Source organism: Daphnia carinata, chromosome 7, assembly GCF_022539665.2.
Source record: "Daphnia carinata strain CSIRO-1 chromosome 7, CSIRO_AGI_Dcar_HiC_V3, whole genome shotgun sequence".
Classification (NCBI taxonomy): Eukaryota; Metazoa; Arthropoda; class Branchiopoda; order Diplostraca; family Daphniidae; genus Daphnia; species Daphnia carinata.
Window position 1 is genome coordinate 3,657,018 of NC_081337.1, and position 22,201 is coordinate 3,679,218.

At 39.0% G+C, this 22,201-nt stretch overlaps 5 protein-coding genes and 1 long non-coding RNA gene across 7 annotated transcripts in view; 4 read left to right on the plus strand and 2 right to left on the minus strand.

Moving 5' to 3' along the window:
- Nucleotides 1-63: 63 nt before the first annotated feature.
- On the plus strand, nt 64-1,822 carry LOC130694413 (uncharacterized). The gene is made up of 2 exons (XR_009002013.1): nt 64-909; nt 1,530-1,822. It is a non-coding gene; the product is annotated as an uncharacterized LOC130694413 (long non-coding RNA).
- Nucleotides 1,823-15,848: 14,026 nt separating this feature from the next.
- LOC130694402 (protein LLP homolog) lies at nt 15,849-16,579 on the plus strand. The gene is made up of 2 exons (XM_057517480.2): nt 15,849-16,203; nt 16,264-16,579. The coding sequence occupies exons 1-2, from the start codon at nt 15,966-15,968 to the stop codon at nt 16,506-16,508; spliced, it is 483 nt and encodes a 160-aa protein (XP_057373463.1). The 5' UTR covers nt 15,849-15,965; the 3' UTR covers nt 16,509-16,579.
- Nucleotides 16,580-16,620: 41 nt separating this feature from the next.
- On the minus strand, nt 16,621-19,304 carry LOC130694382 (putative lipid scramblase CLPTM1). Its single transcript, XM_057517451.2, has 10 exons — nt 19,144-19,304; nt 18,811-19,014; nt 18,381-18,746; nt 18,193-18,310; nt 18,008-18,110; nt 17,685-17,944; nt 17,443-17,618; nt 17,121-17,364; nt 16,894-17,061; nt 16,621-16,823 (listed from the first exon to the last, which is right to left on the minus strand). Exons 1-10 carry the CDS (start codon nt 19,186-19,188, stop codon nt 16,621-16,623), a joined length of 1,887 nt encoding a protein of 628 aa, XP_057373434.1. The 5' UTR covers nt 19,189-19,304.
- A 450-nt stretch (nt 19,305-19,754) lies between these two features.
- On the plus strand, nt 19,755-21,149 carry LOC130694393 (DNA-directed RNA polymerase III subunit RPC6-like). The gene is made up of 5 exons (XM_057517469.2): nt 19,755-20,037; nt 20,095-20,346; nt 20,414-20,581; nt 20,647-20,910; nt 20,980-21,149. The coding sequence occupies exons 1-5, from the start codon at nt 19,816-19,818 to the stop codon at nt 21,052-21,054; spliced, it is 981 nt and encodes a 326-aa protein (XP_057373452.1). The 5' UTR covers nt 19,755-19,815; the 3' UTR covers nt 21,055-21,149.
- LOC130694405 (cytochrome c-2) overlaps nt 20,503-22,201 on the plus strand; it is an 83,434-nt gene continuing 81,735 nt past the window's right edge. Inside the window, exon 1 of the mRNA XM_057517486.1 lies at nt 20,503-20,506. The gene's annotated coding sequence lies outside the window, so the exon portion shown is untranslated. The remainder of the gene's footprint in view (nt 20,507-22,201) is intronic.
- LOC130694396 (tubulin-folding cofactor B-like) lies at nt 21,011-22,189 on the minus strand. Of its 2 annotated transcripts, XM_057517475.1 has the most exons (5): nt 22,171-22,189; nt 21,975-22,105; nt 21,761-21,904; nt 21,598-21,691; nt 21,011-21,539 (listed from the first exon to the last, which is right to left on the minus strand). In XM_057517475.1, exons 2-5 carry the CDS (start codon nt 22,089-22,091, stop codon nt 21,157-21,159), a joined length of 738 nt encoding a protein of 245 aa, XP_057373458.1. In that variant the 5' UTR covers nt 22,092-22,105; nt 22,171-22,189; the 3' UTR covers nt 21,011-21,156. The 2 variants fall into 2 exon arrangements, with proteins under 2 accessions (XP_057373458.1, XP_057373457.1); XM_057517474.2 differs by lacking the exon at nt 22,171-22,189 and having other exon boundaries at nt 21,975-22,133.

Below are 22,201 nucleotides of genomic sequence, written 5' to 3' on the forward strand. Positions count from 1 at the left end.
CTTCATTTCACCGCTAGATAGAGTAGCGTTCTCTGCACTAAGTTTATTCATTCGCAGCAGTCGCTCGCCATGGTCTGTGTTACCGCCGTGCCGTCTTAAAATTTTATCGTGTACCATCCAAAACACTACACGAACAAAAAAAACCGAGTCAGGGTGTGGCCGAGCTTAAAAATGGGCACCTTTTTTTTCCCGATGCGTCGTCCTATGTGTATTTTCTCATTTGGAATTTTCTACCATTTTGCCTTGCAACGGAATGCCATCCGTGGCCCACACACACATTTTTCTAATGCTTTTAACGATGAAAGAAGAACACGTTCACGTTTTTCCTCTTTCAGAAAAAATACATTATCGTCAGTGACGAGCCGTCGGCACCCGACAAAGACACCTATTTGACGCCGCTTTGTCCAAGTCGACGCCTTGTACATCAAACGCACTGCGTAGACTTGCTTAAGAATAAGCACATTGTTTAATTTCTTGTTTGTTTCTTTTCTTTTTTTTGCTTTCGTAATGACGAGTCTGATGGTAACACACACTATCTCGCTGTTCTATTTTCAGTTCGTGAGGAGGCCAGTAGGCGGGGTGTCGTCAGCTCAGCTCAGCTCGGGCGGATTCTAACACCTTATAATGGATAAACGAACTTCATAACAGCCATGACCTTATTTTCCCCTTACACACACAAAAAACGCAGCCCTGCTGTCTCGCCTTTTCTGCTTCTTAATAATTTTTGTTTCTTTTATGTAGAAAGGACGCTATCTCTTCGTTTGGGGTCCATACACCACGGGAGATGATTTTCTGATTGTCTATTTCACCTTGTTGCATTTGATGGCTGTCTCATTATCCGCTAAGGATGCCGCTCTTTTGATGGATAGTGATTTAACCACCTTCTCACTTTTAGTTCTCCATCGAGAGGTATAACGAATTAAAAAATGTTGTACATTTCAGTTCACTCGGTTAAACTTTTCAATTTATCTTGAACATCTTGTCTATTTTCCAAAATGGTCACCTCGTAAGGAATCGTGTACAAGCCAGGGAAAGAAAAAAAAGACAAAATAATAAAATCAAAAAGAAAGAAAAAGGGACTGTCTAGACGGTGTCTGGCCGTCCTCGAAAAAGAAATAGCCTTCGACTCTTTCCGAGGGAGAGGTTGGTTCAAGAGAGAGAACCATCGTTCAGTCTACACAATAGTCACGGTCTGACTTATTCTGTTGAGTCATAATCCGCGGGTTGCCAACACCGCGACTCCCACCCCGTCTGCTTGATGGCCTATATACCACTTTTCCCCCCCATCCTTTCTGCCTGTATAGATACAGAAGGCCTAATGCTCTCACAGTTCGTGTTAAGTCTTGCACTTTGTCAGAAATACGCGAAATTCTTAAGGCAACTCTTATATGTGCTGGCAATCTGATGACTTTGAAAGTCTTCTCTTTTTATCCTGTAAAATGTTGAGATAATATTTACAGCTAACGAAATCAGTCAACGGCTTGTGCATTCAGGTGTATTTAATGAGGATTTATTCATTTTTGATGAAGGTGCAGCAATGCAGGTGTGGCACCGTCTATTCATTCTCATCCGCTGAGCCGCTGCTGCACATCAATATTGGGCTTGATTGATTAGAAAAGAGCTTGTTACCTCACGATTGGTCGAGATAAAATGATGAAATAACAGTGTACAGCTAGTTGCCATCGCCCTTTGTCCACACAATCGATTTTTTTGTCTGACTGTCTAATTATTTTCGGTTGTCCTAAAGGATTAACTGTCCGTTTGTTGAGCTCCGCCTTGTATTCGACATTTGATATCTAAAATTACACCCAACGAAAATGTATTTTTTGTTTTCATTTCAGCAAAATCTTATCTGTGTTACACTGTTGCAACGTGGTAGGCTTTCGTATAACAAATAGCGTCGTCGAATGGCGGGCGGAAGGGCTGGCCCAGAATACATTTTATGATATTGTATACTTTTTTTCCACATATTTTTATATATCAACGTTGCGTACAGCAGCCCACTGCACAGACTATCAGTAGGACAAAGGCCTGCACGAGCTGTACGCGGGTTCACAGCTCGTCGAACTCGAAGAAGAAGACAAAAAAAAAAAAAAAGAAAACACACGAGTTTGATCCAAACCGCGTCCTACATTTTCCCGACAGACACACTGGCGCACGCTCACGTTAGACTATGTAACAGTACGTTCTTGGTGTTTTTCTGCTACGGTCCTTAGCACTAAAAAACACTCGACACAAGAAGAAATAAAATGGAGGAAAATGAGTTGCCTTACACATTAATTAATTAACTTTGAACAATAAACGAATGCAATTCGATCGAAGCAGACGAATGTGTGGTCATCAATCGGCCGGTAAGATGGCGTTCATGTTTGGGCACTTCGGGGGGAAGACTCTCTCTTTCTCATGTCTGGGCAAAAAAAAAAAAAAAAAGAAAAATAGTTACAGCACGACCGAAACAGCACAAGTTGGTCTGCCTTTGCAAAATGCGACAGTCTCGGTGGCAACGCGAGAGCGAATAATAACCACCTCCATCTTCTCCCACGGCGAAAAGAAGTGTTTTAATGCAAAATATGCGTCAGACGAAAAGAAATTTGTATGGCGTATTTGTCGTCACGTGATTTGCTGGATTATTATCGACTCGTTAAAAAAAAAAAAGATCCTAAAGACAACTGTGAATCAGCTGACACACGTTTCGCCCGATTTAGATGATAGAAATAAAGTTTACTTCATTTCCATAATGTAAGTTACCTTTCTTTAATTTTCGTTTTTGACTTGCTTAGTTTCTAAGTTTAGTGAACTCGTCTCTCGGCAAAAAAAGAGAAAATGTGGTTATTTGTTTGTGAAAAAGGACAAAGGCTAGATTCACGAGAGGGAACGTGTCCTTGATTATGATCGTTATGACGCTCAACAGGTGGCGCTAGGCGTTTTGTTTAATGCTTCTTTTCTTGTTCTCCTTGGCGTCAATGGAGTCTGTCTAGCGTCTTTTTTGCTTTGTCGCTTTTCGAGCTAACTCAAACGGAACATTATTTCTGTCGGGACATTAAATTTAAAAAAAAAAAAAAAGCATACTGTACCGTTGTTTTTTTTTACCATGCAACATAATGTTTTTCCTCCCACATCTAAAGGTGTCAACAAGATTTGAAACTCAACTGAACACATTTTGAGGGAAATTTGCAATGGAAAAAAAATTTCAGTTAAATATTACATCGAATATCCCTCCCATCTCATAATTATTATACACTTATCATTTTCTAGTCGTCTCACCCTTTTCATCCATTTTCTGCCTTATCCGCTTCAACCTAGTCTAGACACGATTCGTCTGCATATCGTGATCAGTTTTTTTTTTCGTTCCTTTCTAGTGTTGTCTTTTTGAAATACAGTTATTCCTCGTTTCACGTTGTCTTGTGGGTTCTTGCCCACTTTTTTCTTTTTGAAGAGTCGACAACAAAGGAGCATATGCATGATTTTTTTTTTCCCATCGACATGGCTATTCTAGACGTCTGTGAGCCTTGTTTCTCATTTGTTTCTTTTCACTTCCAAGGCCGTCTGGAAGTCTTCATCTCTTAAATCATTCCCGGTTTTCTAACACCCCTCTCCTCCGTCACCTATTGCATTTCTTTTGAGTTTTTCCTTGAAGCTTCTTCGTATCATAGCAAAAGGCGTCTGGTGACCAAAGGGGCGTGGTTTCTAATAGGCCCAAGATTTTTTCGTTTCCACTAACCAATCACAATGCATTGCAAATCTCCACCCACTTTGGCGCAATCTTCTTTTTCTACACCCTCGGGCAATGTGTACCCTAATCACCCCTGAGGGGTGCAGTTTGTTCAATTGCCGTCGGTAAAAGAAAACACGATCAATCTTAAAGGACATTTTTGTTTGATGAAATTGAACAAGCGACGGTAACCTGCGAACAAAGTTCGTTGATTTCAAAGTGCACTTCTCCACGTGCGACACCTTTCGGTTAACTAGGATCAATGGAGTTTCACTTGTGATAGCTTTAAATGTCTTTATCTAATGCAACATCCACCACTGACGTTGTGTGAATAATCAAATAGCCGGCTTTTTTTTTTCTTTGCTCTAATGTCGGGCTGAATTTGACATGGCGGTAGGTTGGGTTTCCCCATTATTTTCGTTGTCTCTTTAAAAAAAAAAAAAACTCAAAGCAAATGTAATTTTCTGCACTTGGAAAGTGAACTGTGTGGTTAATGGGAATGAGGTCGGTTTGAAGTCAAACAAACAAAAGAATTCGCAGTGATTTTATCGTTTACCTTTTCTTTTTTCAATTATTCTACTCTAAGAAGTTTAAATTTTACTGCTTCCTTGGCCGCTTTATTATTGATGCAAGGAATGTAATTTTTTCTTTTTCTTTCTGCGGCTCGGGAAAAATATGAATCGTTAATCCTTATAAATTTTGTTTCTATCATTATCCGAATGTGTCTCGTCATAACTTTGGGGATTTTTTTTTTTTGTAAATAAATCAGATGAACAAAAATGTAGACATAGCCTTTAGACTTATGTCTTTCACGTATTTTGATTATTATTATGTCTGTACATTTTTTTTTTGTCAAGAGTACGTTCGCTTTTAAGTTATCGTGTTCCGAATGGTAGTCCCGATAGTTAAAATAGCCTAGCATTCAATATCTTGTGTAATGCGGCTCATCATTCAAGAAAAAAAAACCTGTTGAACGATCTTGAAGATGGCCTTAATATTTTTTTTGTTTAAAATGTAATAGTTAACGTTGTACCCACTGGCCTAAGTATACAGAATAAAATTATAATTCAATTCAAAATAATTTTAAAAGACTATTCAAACATTTTGAGGAACCATTTTCTGGGGGAAATTCAAATTGAACGACCGTGAAATGGAGTTTTGGGTATAAGTAATGATTTCAATAGTTAATTATATTGCGGTAGCAAAAGGTAGAGATGCATATGTGGTGGAAGTTTACCACTCGTGAGTGATGCAACCCTCCACTGTCACGTCTAAATATAAAGCATATGTGTTTGCTCTTGTGCAGCTGCGTTTTTAACGATTTCGGATGCGGCGGAATTTTTTCGGTTCTGTGTATTGCAATTTTTTCATAAAAAAATAATTTTCACATTTTTTTAAAAGTTAAGTTTGATTTTACGGGTAATTAAGGGAAGAGGTATGAGTACTAGGTTTAATTTGCTGTGTTGTACATTGGGTTTGATTAAATTTTTCATTTTTAAAACTTAGGCCTGGAATAAGTCAATCGTAGAATTTGTATTGCTAAGTAGATTTTAAATGTTACGACACAAGGGGGATCAACAGTTGATTTAGGTCTTGAATTTTCAGAATTTAACCTCGTGTTTTTTTTTGTTTCAAAAGCAACTTTAAAACTCAACTGTGTAATTTAGCTGTTCAGTACGTAGTCAAAAGCCTAACCGTTCATTTTTATTAATTTATTATCTAAATGCATAAGATTTTCCTCTTTTAATTTTTCATGGTTCTGTAGTCTGCTACAAAGATTTTCACGGAACTATGATTGATAACGTTCACGACATCATCAATTACAAATTGCGAACATTTCAGGGCTTGTACTACTACCTATTTCGGAGCGAATCTGTTGCACCAGAGCTCAAAAGGTATTTCGAGCCTCATTTTCACTAAACATTTCCAACGTAATTCAGAATTTTTAACTCAAAAATGTTCCTTTGAAAATCTTAATTTTCGAAGATTTCCCCACCATCATTAGAACCATTTTTCTTGCGTTTGATTTTCAAAAATCGCATCCCGAGCTTATAGGCCTGGATTATCCCTAACAAATCGAATCCCAAACGGATTATACTATGAAAGGCATAAATCATATAATTTAAGTCATACAATACATCTCTTTCAGTTTTAGTTACATGATTTTGATATTCTATTTTCAAACAAGTCGCGATGATGGTGTTCTCTTTACTTAGATAATAATGACGATAGGCTGTAACCCATGATCACTTTTGTAACAGATAAGAACAGGCTAATCCTTACAAATAGCTTGCATAGTTGCTGAAATTATTTATGACGAATACTAGGACTATCAGTAGACGTAACGCAGTTCAATGGACAAACGTTTTCAGCCCATCATTTTGCTCTCAAATTTGCATGTGAGAGTTATGCGTCATTACTTGCAACAATGATGGGAAAATGTTATTCGTTCCCGTTTTTGCCATTTGATGAGCTTACATTTTCTTCTGCCGTGATACTCTGCGTGATTTTCTGTTGCCAATGTCTGAAACGGTGGAATATCGTCTACATACTGTATGGTATTTTTAGTTCGCCCAGACGCCGATCATTTGAACCGAAAAAGGGTAAAAAATGTTCATAATCTAGAAAATTTAAACCTGAAAAAAAATCTGAAGAACATTTTTTTTCATTTTATGAAACGCAAATGCCCAAACAACGAATAGTTTTCATAGTTTTAAAAATGCAAACTGGACGTTCTTTGTTCTCCAAAATTTTGCAGTTACATAAAATGGAGGTTGGGTGATTTCTTGCCAGGGTTTCTATAGTTATGTAGTTTTGTTAAATTATGGTTATCTCAAAAATATTTTTACAACAATAGGTTTTTAATTTTAGCTGCTTGAAAATCTAGGCCCAATTTTATGTTATTCCTTTTGCACGAAATTATCCCCAAAAAATGTTTCGAATTGGCACATTTAAGTGTAGGTAAATCATTTCTTTCATCTCACATTGTGTGGAAAACTTATCTATTTTTCCTTCCATTTCGCGAATTGCAAAAAGGCCTAGGCCTTTCAGTTTGAATAGTGAAGGTTGGCCTAGAATGGAATCCCACGTATTAGCCAACAAGTCAAATAACAGAGGTTAAATATTTGCAAGGGCATTTATAGCCTATTTTTGGCAAAAAATATGTTTGCCTTTGGCTGTTGAAATTCAAATTTATTTTTCTTTAAATGTCTTTAAAATCCATGTGTGGTCTACAGAAATGAAAGAATGCCAGAAGAAATTTCGCCTCTCTAGCCAAAATTCGGGAAATGTGATGGATTTTTTCAGCTCAAAATATTTAAACAATTTCAACTACATTCAAGGATTTACTTGTTAAAAAAAGAATGAGGCCTATAATTTCAATGGCGTTGTTTTAATAAAGACAAATATTGCAAAATTTTCTCTGAAGCCAATTTTCTTTTACCACAAAATAATTGAATTGCACGTTGCCAATTCTGATTTTAACCATCGATGGAATAAGGCTCGATGATTTCGCATTCGAATGTAATCAGATGTAAGTCAAAAAGAGGAGGGTGGATGTATAACGAATAATCGTACAAATTTCATAAGATGGCTGCAAATCTTCAACGGTTCTTGTTCTCACGGAACATTTGAATATATAGTCGCATTGTTGATCGCTCTCTGCTGCTGGGCTGAATTTTTTTTTTTCTTATTAAACAAAAGCGTGCAAAAAAACGTCATCCATCTTGTTTGCCCCCTCTTTTTTTTCACAACGCCAACACATCCCAGTTGAAAAAAAACACTTCCTTTCCCAATAGAGGGCGCCTTCTCTGATTTGCATACTCTCTGTGGAAAACAAAAAAAAAACAACACTGGTTTCGATATAATACAGCGAAAAAAAAAAAGGCAGGGGACGGTTAGATACAATATGGCTGAAAAATACGAATAGATGCAAAACTGGAAAAGAGCGAAAAAAAAAAAGCGACCGTTGTAATCCGTAAGAATCCCTCCGCCAGGCGGCGGTAGGATGCGCGAAAAATGTTTTTTTGAAAATGGACCAATCCGATTGGTCGGTTCTTTTTCTCGGACATCTGATGACGTCTACCGGCTTCTCTCCCCGCGAATGTTAATTTTGGCGAAAAAAAAACGTTCACTACAACTGTAATAGTCGTTCTCTTCACTTCACGCTGAAACGTTGTCTCTAAGTTTTTCCTCCATTTTGAGTTTTTTTGTCTCTTTGATTTCGATCAATTCTCGAGGATTTTTATCTGTTAACTTTTGATTCTCAAAGTGATGCCATTGTGTGCTGTGTGAATTTATGCCTAGCCCGAAAAGCTTTGGCATCCGGCCTCCATGATTGCACCGGCATTGCCAGGTATATCGTGAATTTTTTTTTCCATTGTTTGGTTTAAAAAAAAAATCGTTTTTTAAGCTTAAAAAAAAATTTTGGAAGAGACAAAAAAAATATGGAAAGAGGAGATTACGCGTCTATGTTTTTTTTACATAATATTTCCAGTTTTGAAAGTACATATTCGGTGATGTAATTCTACTGTATAATAAGCACGATAAAATGATAGAGAACAAAAAGGGAATGCACTGCATGGTATTCAAGTTTCAAAAGCACAGGAAATTGACAATTTATCGGCAATAGACATTGTTAAATTTTTTTTTTTGGGTAGCCTAAATTTTTTTTTTTACAAATAATTGTGTACTTTATCTATTGTATAAACGTGACTCAGATTTTTTTTTAAGTATCAGTCCTGCAACGACCTGTTTGAACGAATCGCCATTTTATATATTTTTTTCCAACTCTACTTGTTGAATGCCTCACCTGTTCTGGCCTATAGGCACAGGTTTTGTGTCAATCAACCCCTCCCCAGTCGTCTGCAACCCCCCCTGTGTGTTCCTTTCGCTTTAGGCCTGCAAGGCCTCTGGTGATTGGTGGCAAGGAAATTGGCGAACTCTAACCCAATCCTCGTAGAGAGAAAGTTGGGGGGGGGGTAATTCGGCAAACCAATAGCAACGAAGGCCTAAATAAAAAAAAGCATTTAAAAAAAAATTATTTTCGTTATTCGAAAAATGTTTGAAATGGAGGAATTTAGGAAATTTGGGTGTTGCGTCTACTATTGGTTAGGGCATATTTAAACATGTCTGGTAAATCCTCAAGGTCGTGCAACACCGTACAAAAGGCCTAGGAGGTTTCCCAGTCTGTGAATCGTGTTCTCGAGGCCGCAATTTTTGCGAGATGAGAAAAAAAAAACCCTCGTCAATTCCGTTACACGGCCCAGACACTCAAATTGCTTGTGTTCCAAAATGGCGGACGATGTCGGTTGCAAAAGAGAAAAACGAGCCGCAGCTGCAGAGGCAGCAATAAGAGAGAAATGTACAAACGTGAATTTTAAATCCTCCACCCCATGTCCCATTTTTTTGTTTTTTTGTTTTTTCCTGAGGAGGTAACAAAAAAAAAATAAAAAAAAAAATGGGGATTTGCCGACGGGAAAAAAAAAGTCGAAGAAGCCACTGGGTTCATTATTTTGTATACGTATTGTCTTATTCGAAAGAAAGAAAAAAAACGTTAAAGTAAACGAAACTATCACTAGATGGCGTTGGCTATGGCGGGAAACGAAAGGAAGGGAAGGAAGAGAAAAGAAAAAGCCGGCGTTTGGGAAAGGGGTGACGTCAGGTCGTTCGCTTGCTGCCTCCCACAATTCTTCCATCCCTACCTTTTCGTTCTATGTCTGGAACCCCCTCCTACCCCCCCACTTTACCCACCATCCCTTTCTATCCCCTTTTTCTTCCTCCCCCACCTTCTTTGTGTGAGTCCGCTTTGTACTTACGGGATTGGTTGTCACCACGCCGGCAATCGAAACTCCGCCCTTTCGTTTTTAAGGGCCGAGACCCGTCGCTAGGTGGCGAAGTTTATGCCCACTGAATATATCCACTCCCGATTCCCGACCGAAAAAAAAGGAGGGGAGAGAGAGCCGGCACTCTTCGTTCTCCCCGCCAGTTGCTCAACAGACGCCGCACGTGTAACACGTCAACATTTTCCGTCTCTTCCACTCGTCTGTCTGGGTTTTTTTTAATTCTCTCTTCTTTTTTTTGCTCTTTCCTTGGAAAGTTTTATTTTGTGTCTGAACCCTTTTTTTCTTTCAGAGGTCTTAAAAAAAAATTATCGAATTGAAAGTTTACTGTTTAATGGGATGGCGCACTAGTGACGTGCATCTTTGCATTCAATTTTTGCGTCGTTGACCGGTTTTTCCTAAGAGGCCTTTTTTATGATTACGGAAAAATAAAAATTCTTTTTTCTTTTTCCTCTGAGATCAGACCACCTCTCTTACCGTTTGCGACCAGTCACGCCGGTGTGGATACGTGATTGTGTGTGTGTGTGTGTGTGTGTGTGTGTGTGTGTGTGCATAAGTGTGTGTATCTCGGTGAATGTGAATGTGAGTGCAATTTTTAATTACATTTCGTCAAGATCTGGATAATATTTCCGAGACAAAAAAAAAGAACAGACAGATTTGGAAAAAAAAGATGGCGCTTGTGCTAAAATGTGTAAAATTCTACTGGAAAGGAAAAAAAAAGGTTTGACAGGTTTTTTTTTTGTTTGTTGCAGAAATTGGCAAACATTTTTAATATTTTGAAAGGGAGAGAAATTAATAAGTGAAAAAGAACCAACAAAAAAAATGTGTCAGTGTGTAAAAAAAAAAAAAAAAGGGCCGGGATTGGTTTCTTTCCGGTTTCCAAACCGCCATCGTCGTTTTATACAATCGGCGGCCATTTAGTTAGGAAACGAAATATTTATCTTTAATTCGCTTTACATCTGAAACGATTAAATGAAAAGTGAACAAAGAAATCGATCGAAAGATTTCGTGAGAAGGGCTGTCGGGAGGTGTGTGTGTGTTTTTTTCTAAATAAGTTTTCCCATGGACGGGAGAGTCAGACAGGGCCAGACTTGACCTCGCGTGACGTCACCGTCGGAATTCTCCTTTGTTCCAGACGTGAGCCGTCCTCGACACACACACGCAGTATAGCCGTCGAAAAATTTAGGCGACACCCCAATAACATTTTTTTTTCTATTTTTATGACATTCATGCAAATACTTTGCAAAGGTCTGATAGCAAAAAGGGTTAGAAACAGGATTTGATATCGGTTGAGTTATCTTGTACGTTCTTCGTTTCTTTTTCGTTTAAATATTTTGATTCAACGGTTTACCTTCCCTCTCCTCATTGAAGAGGGGAGATTGTCACAATGGCGTCGATTCCATACGATGGAATTTTTTTTTTAATCCAAAAAAAAATTTTTGGGCCGAGAGGGGGGACTGTGTCACGTGACTCTTGAAATCCGATAATCAACTTTTTATTTATTTTTTTGAATTAAAAATTAAGCAAATATAAAATCAGAAAAGTTAAAAATAAATGGAATCCCTGCCGATTTTCTTGTTGACACATCGCCGTGTAGTTTGACACCCTGTTCTTTCCCCCTAAATGGCGGCACACACCTGCACCCTACTCCATTCATGATTGGCATAACTGTGCATCAGGTTTTTTTTTTTTACTAACCCCTAAACTGATGATGATGACGATGTCAAAAAACGCCGACCTCCCCCTTCTCTTTTTCCCCTTATTTAAGCCCACCCTTGTCGCCTTAACTCACCCTCATCTCCTTTGTCTCCAATGCCATCTAGCGGGCAGACTATAGTGCCAAAAAAAGAAAACTAGGCCATCTAGCGAGCAATGAACTTTTTGGCGAAATTTTTCCACAGTCTAGCCATCTAGCGATGCGCATCATCAATTTCGTCATTATCTTTCATCACATTTTAATCGTAATGACGTCGGAACAAAACATACACGCAAGTAACAGGGAAAAAAAAAATTTAAGGGGCGTTCAATGTTTTTTTTTTCTCTCCCTTTTCCTCTTTTTTACTGTACATGTATGTATATCTATGTAGTTTTTTTTTTTTTTCTTTTCCCTGTGTGTCTGAGCGTTGCCGGAGGAGTATACGAACGACCTGGCAAACCGAAAAGACTAAGAATAGAAGTTGATCCGTTGAGCGTGACGTGAGTCCCCCCATGTCTGAGTACATGGTGTGTATAAAGCGTGAGCCACTAGCCTATGTGTGTTGCCACGGGAGGAGGAGGTTCAGACGAAAAGAGAGATGATAATCAAGAAGAAAAAGGAAAAAAAAGGATAGAAGAGACAGAGAAGGAATAACAGCTCTTGCTTGAAGAAAAGAGTATATAGTGGTATATACACACACACTACCAAAAAGCAAAAAAGAAAAAAAGCCAGACAGTCAGCCAGACTTGGTATGAACGCTTTCGGCGGGGTTACTACTCTACCCCGAATCCCGCCGCCGCCACCGCCGCCACCAACGCCGCCGTCGTCGTCGCCGCCCGACTCCTCCCCACCACCACCCTCAACCCCGACCCACTAGAAAAAAACCTGCCGCAGAGAGAGCCCGGCCCAGACAGCATCGATTTATACAACAGACACACATCAACGAGCGAGGCCAATGCACTCTAGCACGGGTTCGGCAACCAACGTTCAAATCGATTTTTCTTTTTCGGGGTAGGATGGGAAAGGCTTTTCCATCATTTAAAAAAAATGGGACATTATTATTTCTTTTTTAGTACAGGGGAATTTAATTGCGTCACAACCCTAACGTAATCCCTGCCTTTGTGGTGTGCAATTTTCAGATAGAATATTTCCAATAGGTTGCCGAAACCTAATGTAGATGCTTGGGCGTATACAGTTTGGGTCCAAAAAAAATCTATTATTTTCTTTTTTAGATATTACTGTAGGCTGCATGTCTGATGCCCTTTTGTCTGATTACGTACCCATTTTTTGAGTTTCCTCCCTTGAATTTTCACTGTGTCTCGAGCGGGAGGGGGGAGAAACTCTAGTGCCTCTTTTCTTTCCCATGTAACAACAGAGGGCATTAAACGACAGGGGGAGAATCAAAAATTCGAATGGCCACTCCTTTTTGGCTTTTGCGTAATATTCCTGTTCCAAATATAAAAAATTCGGGAGAATTTAGGTGAAACGATTACAATTTCTTGTTTTTTTCTCAAATGTACTAGTAGTTTTTTTTATACATGTTCCAAAACGAGGGAATGGGCTGGACTGGGGGGGGAGAAAAAGTGGAGCAGACGCATGGATAACCACCAGTGGAGAGTTTATTTCCGTCTTAACCTCATTTCGAATTCCTTTATATTTTAGTGGTCTGTGTACATGTATGTGGGCCAAAATGAGGGGAACCAATCACCGCTAGCGGGTTGGAGGAGGAGAGAAAGAGAAGAAAAAATTGGCAAACGCTTCTCATTGGTCGCCGGCGCATAGCCATCGACCCCAATTGGCTGTTTTCTTTCTCCCGTCTACTGGCAAGAGAGGAGCTACTTCCCTCCCCATAGCAACCGACACCTTCAACGTTTTGACTCCACCATTTACCCGTTTCTTCATGTTTAATTCTTCTTTAATTTTAATTCACCCCGTCTTGAAAAATTCATCTCTGGGATCGAATGAAATTTTCGTTGATTCGCTCGAACCCGTAGATCCGAACTTGTGTGTGAATTTGCAAAAAATCACGTGGTGCATCACAAGTACGATTCTAAGGGTCCAAGCTGACCGACGCTATCATGTTAAATCAAAAAGTTGTATTTTTTAAAATTAATTTTGTTTAAATGCAGGAATGAAATGAAATCGAAGAAAAAATTTTTATTTGCCGGATCTTGCGAGTTGAGGTAGTAGGTTGTATGGTTCGGTATTACACAGCCGCGTTGCCGGATGGACTCTAAAAAAGATTGAACAAACCGGAATGGGTAATTCCATTTCGGTTCCGTTTCTTTCTTTTGGTTGGGAACAAATGGCGCGCGCCACGGTGGAACTGTGCAACTTGCTAACTTTCCTCGCGGGATCCTTCATCATCTAATTCGTTTTATTGTTCCATCATTTTGTACCGTACATCACATATTTATATGCTCTAATGTATGTACATGACTTAGTTTTTAAATTGCGCCGTCGGATGTCGCTAGGTCTTGTACGTTCAAAAAAAAAAACAAAAAACAAAACAAGGTTCTTACCCGACAGCTCGATGATGCCTATGTGTGTGTGTATATATACCCTGAAAAACACAGACAGCTGTTTCAATGTGTCGGGAGTCCAGCCAGGGTTGGGGATGGCTTTTGGTTTTTGAGGGTGGTAGGCTGGAGGGGATGGACGTCTCTTGTGTCTCCTCCCGATGAGAGAGAGAGAGAGTCTGAACGAGCAGCGCCCGGCTCGATCGATGGCGCGCTGGGGGTTTTTCGGGGCGTCTCTCAGCGCCATCTTGGATTCTCCTTTTTCGGTTTATTGTGTATTTATACATCCCTCCTTCATATGCTGTCTGCGCGATGTTGCCGCTCCCGAATTTCTGTCTGCAATTGAATCAAAATCATTTTTGCCCAGTTGGCCTAGTGTGGACAATGGTGCCAGTTCTTTGTTTTAACGTTTTTTCGGCAAAGCAACACTAATAATTAGGTTTTTACAAACCAGGTCAAAAAAAAAAAAAGAAAGAAACCTTTCTATAATAAAGAAACAAGGGATTAGTCTGTTTCTTTTTTCGACTTGTCCCGATTTTTGGGTCTATAAAATAATTTTGTGTTCGTCATTCTTATGGCGGGTTCATTTATTATTTTTTTATTAGCAGGATTTATTTCCATTTCGGTTTTGAAATTACGAAGGACTAAACAACCAAATTCTGCTGGCTAATCTGGCCCGTTCCCTGAGACCCTAACTTGTGAGTGATTGGAATTGAACCTATCACAGGCTAGATTCTCAGGTATGGGACGATGAACGACGACGCCGGCCCGAGCTTATCACGAGCCGCGGGGCAACTGTGCATTTTCTTTGTTCACCTTTTTTTTTTTTTATCTTTAATTTTTTTTTTATAGGTTTCATAGTATCATTCATCTTTTTCTCAAATTTCAAAACTATAAAATGTAAATATAATATTTTTAGGTCGAACGTGAATAGTTTAGGTCTTAGTCCCAGTTGTTTCTTCGTTAATCAAGTAAAATTTTTGGCTTACCATCTTCTAGGCTTCTATAGGAAGGCAGGGGTCATGGAGTACACAGGCTTCGTGAAGAAAAAAAAAAGTTGGAACAACGTACCTTCGTGTGTCCTGCTGTACTATATTGCTTGTGCTGACATGAGACATGGAAATGATCCATTCGTACACTCCTTGAACTCCACTTTATAACTTGTGCCACTTTTTATCTGCGTGGGATTTTTAAAGGTAAAAGAAAGAAAAGTGGCCGCCGGCATGGACCGTAATTCACCTTTCGAGGGATTTTTACACCAATCTTTTTGTCTTATATATTTATTATACTACAGGTCCAGTCTGGTGGTCCATAATTTTTTCCGTTTGGTTGGCTCCAACATGCCTTTTGTCTGCTGTTTTCGGGTGGGCTGCCGTCAGACTGTCTGCTCGATGCCGTGGGCCCTTTGTCTGCTGCTAAAAGAACTGTTTTGCAAAATTTGATTAACAAAGAGAATAAACTGTGTTTATCTTGCACAATATGGTACATTCATATCGTCTTGATTTCCTTTTTTTTTATGTTTAAAGAAAAAGAGAATAAAATTGCGATTGTGAGATACTAATCTGGGTCTGGAAAAACGGATTCTTTGGGATAAAAAAAGGAAATGTCCACGCCATCTAGCAACGGGCTGCCTAACGCGAAATGTAACTCAAGACGAGCTACCTCCCGTCTCCTGTTCACCTGTTTAATGTGCGGTGTAATATATGTGGAGAACCTGCCATAGGTGTACACGTTCGCTGCTTTTTTTTTTTTTACTATTCACTGTCACTGCTGTCTCTGTTCCACATTTTTGACTCCGTAGTAGACGTTTTTACATTTGGAATAATTTAGAAAATATGCAATGCACTGTCATCGCATATAGGACTCGCGCACCTATTCTTCTATAATTGGTATTTGCCGATGTTTTACTTCTTATTTCGCTTAGAAAGTACTAGTGCACAGGCCCACATCTGGAGCAGCTTTTTTAATGCTGAAGCAATAGATCTCTTTGAGCGTTTAAATGCGAGTTCGACCGCATGCCACCTAGTGGATGTTCTGTTACTGACCGCTAGAGGGAATCGATTCCACGTGCTGTCGTCTACTTCATTCGACCATTCAACGTGTTCGAGATACTTGTAGTTTTCTCGAAGTGTATTTGGGCTCAGTTGCTTTTTCAAGTGTGATTTTGTTCTAGTGTTGTGATATAAATCCATTTCAAAATGGCCAAAAGCTTGAGGAGCAAATGGAAAAGGAAAATGAGGGCCATTAAGCGAGAAAAAATGGATGTCAAAGTTCTGGCAAGAATGAATAAAATGCTTGTTGAATCCGCTGCGGAAGCCAAGTTGGACGCTCAAGAAGAAAAATACAAGCAGAAAATGAAGAAAGACAAAGCAGGAGAAGCTGAAGAAATGGCAGAGGCCCCTGCCATTGATCCCCCTGCTAGTGAATCTCCTGCTGGTAATTTCGTGATTCACGAATGTAAGATCACCTAGTAAATTTTACTTTTTTTCTAAACAGAAGCCCAAGAAGGGTCTATGGAGGTGGAAGGAGATGACTCTTCATTTGCATCAGATAATGATGTTCAAAGAAAATTCCGCAAACCCAATTTGAAGACAATGAGGAACGAAAAGAACCAATTTCCTAGCTGGATGTCGACAAAGAAGATTAAGTACCACAAGAGGCTTACCAAGAGGAGTGCCAAGCGAAATACAAAGGAAGCAAAGAAAAACAAGATATGGAAAAGAGCATGTGCTTCAGTGTAGAACTGCAAGAGTCCAATATGTATTTTTGTTCACGTGACACACACTTACACAAACATTCAACACATTAAAAACTGCGTGTCTGGACTAATTTTTTCAACCTTTTGAGAAACAGTTATTCAGTCTTTTTCTCTTTTGGGGATTTAACCGGCGCAGATGCCTCATCTGCTTCGGCAGCGAGAACTGGCTCTATGGCGTTAACCGATCCGTTTTGTTGGTGAACTTCGAGCATCTCCTGAGAAACACCATATTCATTCAGTCGTGATGGATCGACTCGGTAAATCCAGCGTTGGTACAAGAAAATGAAGAAGATGATATCTAAAACCAGGAAAATTTAAGGTCAAATAGGCACGATTGGAAGAAACTTTGCAGCTAATAAGAAGCCTACCATCACGTAAGCATCCAATTCTGTAGAGTGTCGGCATCTTGATTACGAAAGCAAAAATATCATCGATGAATGTGTTGAGTGCTTTGTAGGTCATCATGCGCCATGGCAAATGAGCCACAGACTTGAGTTTATAGTTAATGAAGAGCTGAGGTGTCATCATAATGAATCCTGTTCAGATAAAAGTTAAACTGAGGTGGCTGCTACGGAATACTTCTTCAAAGACGTACCAAACGTAAGAAGAAATCCGTAGAGCATGGAGAGGACCCACGAGTACCAGCCTTTGTGTTCCTCGTAAACAAGTGAGTAGATGGCATAACCAATAAGAAGGGGATACAGGGCCCACGAGAGATACTTGAAGGCAAGAGCATCGTATTCTTTGGTATGTGAGTGGACATACGAACTCTTATCAGCGAAACGGATAGGGATGAAACCCCAGACAGGATTCGCGCGATCAATCTTGACGTCAACCACCTGATTTGCCCGAAAATTGTGTGAATGTGACTGAATTAGCCAGCTCTAAAAAAAAGTATGAAGTCTGCGAGCGGTTACCTTGTGGATCTTCCAAACTTCAATTCCAAGTCCAATGAAGCAGCTGATACGGATCATCATATTCGTCTCGTTATCCAGAACGTACAGCAGAACAATTAAGGATTGGAATACGTTGAAAAATACTGAGCGAACTGAGAGACCCTCTAAAGATTCCCTCTGGCGCCAAAACTGGATGTCTAAAATGGGTAAGTAGCTTAATACCAACTGAAAAAATCGCAAAAATTCCATAACTGGAGACAAACCGTTTTTAAATGCGAGAAATTCGAAGATGCTGTGCACTACAGACACGATGAATGTCATACCAAGCAGATATGGGTTAGTATCGAGCATGGCTTCTTTCAACGAATCTTGATCTTCGTCCATTCCTTCATCGTTGACTTCGCCGTACAACAGAGAACCCAAGGGGCCTCCTTGGGCCCACTGATTCTTCATCGACTGGGCGGCATACACTTGCCATTTAAGCATTGAGAGCGGCTGCCACGTTAACCGCAATGGGATCGTCCTGTTGATTCGAATAGTTCCTTTTTTAATTTTCGTAACAGTGCGAAAAAAAACTAAGTCCTACTTGACACTGGTGTTGAAAGGCTGGTAGTCTTTGACAAGGTTCCAATAATCGTTGAAGTACAGTATAGGTTTATAGAATTCACCGCTATTAGAAAACTCTATAACTGCGAATATAGAGGAATAATAAGTAACGAGAGTTGCAGCTACTTTAAGTATATCTCGAAAATAGTGTAATATATTACTTACACTGGTCGATTGGGGAGGGAATGGATCCTTTGGTCCAAGCAGTGTAGTCAAATATAATGTTAATTGTTAGATTAGGATGCCAATGAGACAGAATTTCCTCTTTTACAGTTTCGGCTTTCTGGAATGGTAAGTAGAACAACTTTATTCCAACTTTATCTAAAAGCTGCATAGACAAAAAAAAAACTTACAATGATTTCTTCTTCGGTGGCAACCGTGGTTCCGGTCAACAGGTTGTGGGTTTTGCCATATTTCCTCTTCTTAAGTCGATTCATCTTCCTCGTTCTGTGCACTGTGTAGTCCGCCCTATACGGTCCGCTAGCACCACTTGGATCAGGCGAATCACCCGTTCGTACAAGGAAAGTGTGAAGGTAAAAGGATCCATTGTTTTGAACAAGTTCAGGAACTGGGATTTCAAGTTCCTGAGTAAATATTCCATTGTTTTCTGGTCCACTATACCAGTCTCCATAGATCAAATTTGGCAGTGTCCATACATGTTGACTGGGATCATTGAAATCTGGTTGTTTGGGGTTTTCTGATATGTAAACATACATATCCTATGGTAGAAACAGAAGTGAAATGCCATTGAAAACAAATAACCACAAGGCCAAATGTGCATACAAAAGCTGTTCCATTGGCATAGATTTGGGTTGAAACTGTTTTGGCTGAAAGTGGTATTCCACCTGATTTCTCTACAGGTACTGAAGGTCTTCTGAACATTGAAGTGATGAAATAGATTATCAGGGCCCGAACCATGAGTGATTTAGCTATGGCAAAGAATGATTCCCCTCTGTGTGGCAGCGGAGGACCGGCTCCCGGGTTATTCTGGGATAGTGGGATAACATTAATAGTAGCCAGATATCGGCTGCCATGCTCGTTGAACACTCACGACAATGCATTAAATTATTTACTACTTTGGGCATAAGTTAGTTGATCAAAATAAAATTTAAATACCACGGCATCTTCCGCATTGCCCGGTGCAATCTGTTGCTCTTCCATTTTGCCTAGCCTTTTTAGTTTTAGACAGTAAAAGAAATCCGCAACAGTTCTCAAGATATGACGGTTCTCTCCCCGGTGGCTTTGGTAGCAGAAGACTGCGTAGTGACGTTTTCTCAGTCGATATTCTCGAAGTATCACCAATCTCACGCAAGTAAAAAGGGGTTACGCAACTTGCTAAATTTTATACGTAAAGCAAGATGGAGGAGTTAAAATTTTGATTATTTGCATCATCCTTTGTACAAGAAATGTAACCAATAACGAATCGGTCGATTCAGGTAACTAATAGTTGAACCAAGGTCATTCACAGTAACGCAGGAGTAATAGAATTGTATCCTGCCCAACGTAACAAGTTGCTGAAACCGAGCTTGAATGGTTTTTTTATTTAGCACCCAACCATAGTTTTTGCGATCTTTACTTTATCTTTCATTATTTTATGCCACATGTATAATTTACTTTTTAACATTATCTAACATGAAAGTTTCAAAATTAAAAGATCAAAGGTTCTAATACTTTTAAACTTATTCGAATTTCTTTGGATGTCGTCTGCTTTAGAGTCTATTGATCAGTGTCGGCTACACACGTGTAATACGTAGCCTACTATTGTTTTGAAAGTGATAGTCTAAAGTTATGGCTCCCCCAGTAGTAATCAAGAAAGAAAAAGTTGATGAACCTAGACCAAGTTCATCTGCTGATGCAGGTGAAGGACAAACTGAAGCCGAAATTGAGCGTCGTATGCTAGAACTCATGGGAGAATTTCCCAAAGGTATCAATGACAAGATACTAGAAACCGATATGCCAAATGTTGACAAAAAAGTTAAAGTTGCTATTCTAAATCGGTTGCTGAGCCAAGTATATAACTTAACTCATATTATTTAATTAATGCAAAACTCCAAGGTTTGTTTTTAGGAAAAAGTGAATATCTTCAGAGCTGCTGTGACAAAAGAACTGTTTTGGTGCTTAAAACAGCAACCTACTAGTAAACTTAAGGGAGTAGACAGCGAAGAAAAAATTGTGATGAGGATTATTGAAGAGGCTGGAAACAAAGGGATTTGGAATAGAGATATTCGCACTAAATCCAGTCTTAATCAAACAACACTGAACAAGATACTCAAGGCCCTTGAAGGAAAAAAACTAATCAAATCTGTATCATCTGTCTCAGTAAACAAAATGAAAAAATTATTGTTAGATAATAAAAATCTTTTAAGCAACAAATTTATTTTTCCAGGCCGCAAAGAAAAAGGTTTATATGCTATTCAACCTACAACCCGACAGATCAGTCACCGGAGGTTCCTGGTATTCAGACAATGAATTTGAATCAGAGCTGGTTGATGTCTTGAATCAGCAATGCTATAGAATTCTGCAACAGAAGGCTGAAGGGGCTAAACAAAAACCTGTAAATATATTTTCTTATTGTCTTAGTAAAGCCATTGGAGCTAAATCTTACACGTCTTGAACTAGCTGGAAGGGCCTTTAGTAGTACGCAACGCTTCTTTTCTCTCATCCAAAGAGATTTGTCAAATTATTTCAGACCTTAAAATAGTGAAATTTAATTTGACGGTCGAGGACATTGAAACGATTCTCGATACGCTCGTATACGACGGAAAAATTGAAATGTCTACCACAAGTGATGGATATTCCGATGGACAAGTAAAAACATATAGAACTGTTGAAAAACTCCTTTCTTCTGCAGGAATTGTCCGGATTCCCTGTGGAGTTTGCCCAGTAATCGATTTTTGAAAATTTATTCTTGCAAATAATTGTGCTTTGATAACCATAAATTTTTAAAAATAGGTTATTAAGATGTGCGGAACTGTCGGTGCAGTTCAACCGAAGACTTGTGTTTATTATGACCAATGGTTGGATTAAAAGAACACAGGAAATAACCTGAAGGAGTATTTTGGTGTTTACATCAAATTTCTTTCAACATAACCTGATGGAATAAATTATGCATTAAGTATAAAGAGGACATCACATCTCATCCATTTCTTCATCAAAAAGTTCGGGGAAATCTCCCATACTAACATGAGCTGGCTTGACAAAGGCGCCGTATCTCATTGGGCATGTGAAGTAACGTGTCCCGTCCACACTACCGTCATTTTTTCCAACAGGTTCATCATAATGGATGCCGATCCACCACCCTGATTTGAAACTAGTTTTCCCAATGAACTTAATGACGCCACGCCGACAGGCTTGTCCTGGTACAGTGACTTCACATCTTTGGTTGACTTGAAGAGAGTTTGCAATTTTTTCCTCTTCAGCCTCTTTTGCTTCTTGTTCTTCTGCCTTCTTTTTAACCTCTTCTTCATTGTACTTGCCAAGCCGGTTGCGTTCTAGGAAAGCTTTTACAGAATCTGAGAAAAAAGACATTACCATGTAGTTTTAGAATCCACTATTAAGGGAATGATTTACCTGAACGTTTGGAATAGTCTTCTTGGCTAAGTTCAAATTTGGCTACTTTAGACACATCTTCAAATTCTCCCTTTTTCAATTGGCTATCATTGACCTAGATGAAATGGAAATGTAATAGGCAACAATTTTCAGTAAAATAAAAAAAAAATTCTTGGCTGCATACATGAATTCTCATTCCATCATCAATAGGAAAAGAGCCTAACAGAGAATTGTCATTTGTTAATGCACAAACAAATTCCTTTTCTCTATCATAGACCTCCAATATCATTGATCTGGCACTAGCACCGGTAACAAGTTCCAATTTCCCCTGTTTTTTTTTTAAACATATTTTAATCATATTATAATAAAGCCAAGCTGTGGATAACTGATGAACATACTTTCAGTTCTCCAATTGAAATATTTTTCGGATATCTTTTTTCAACCGCAAAACTAGAGATACTGCTTGTAATTGTCACGTTGACTGCTGATTGCGTGATAACTTCAAAGTTTGCCATTATCACTGGAAAATCTGAAAGTAGAATTCAGAACAATCACAACTAATGTTACTCTTGATTTTTCTATTTTGACACTTACTGGTGGTGATATGCTATGTTCGTTGCAATGA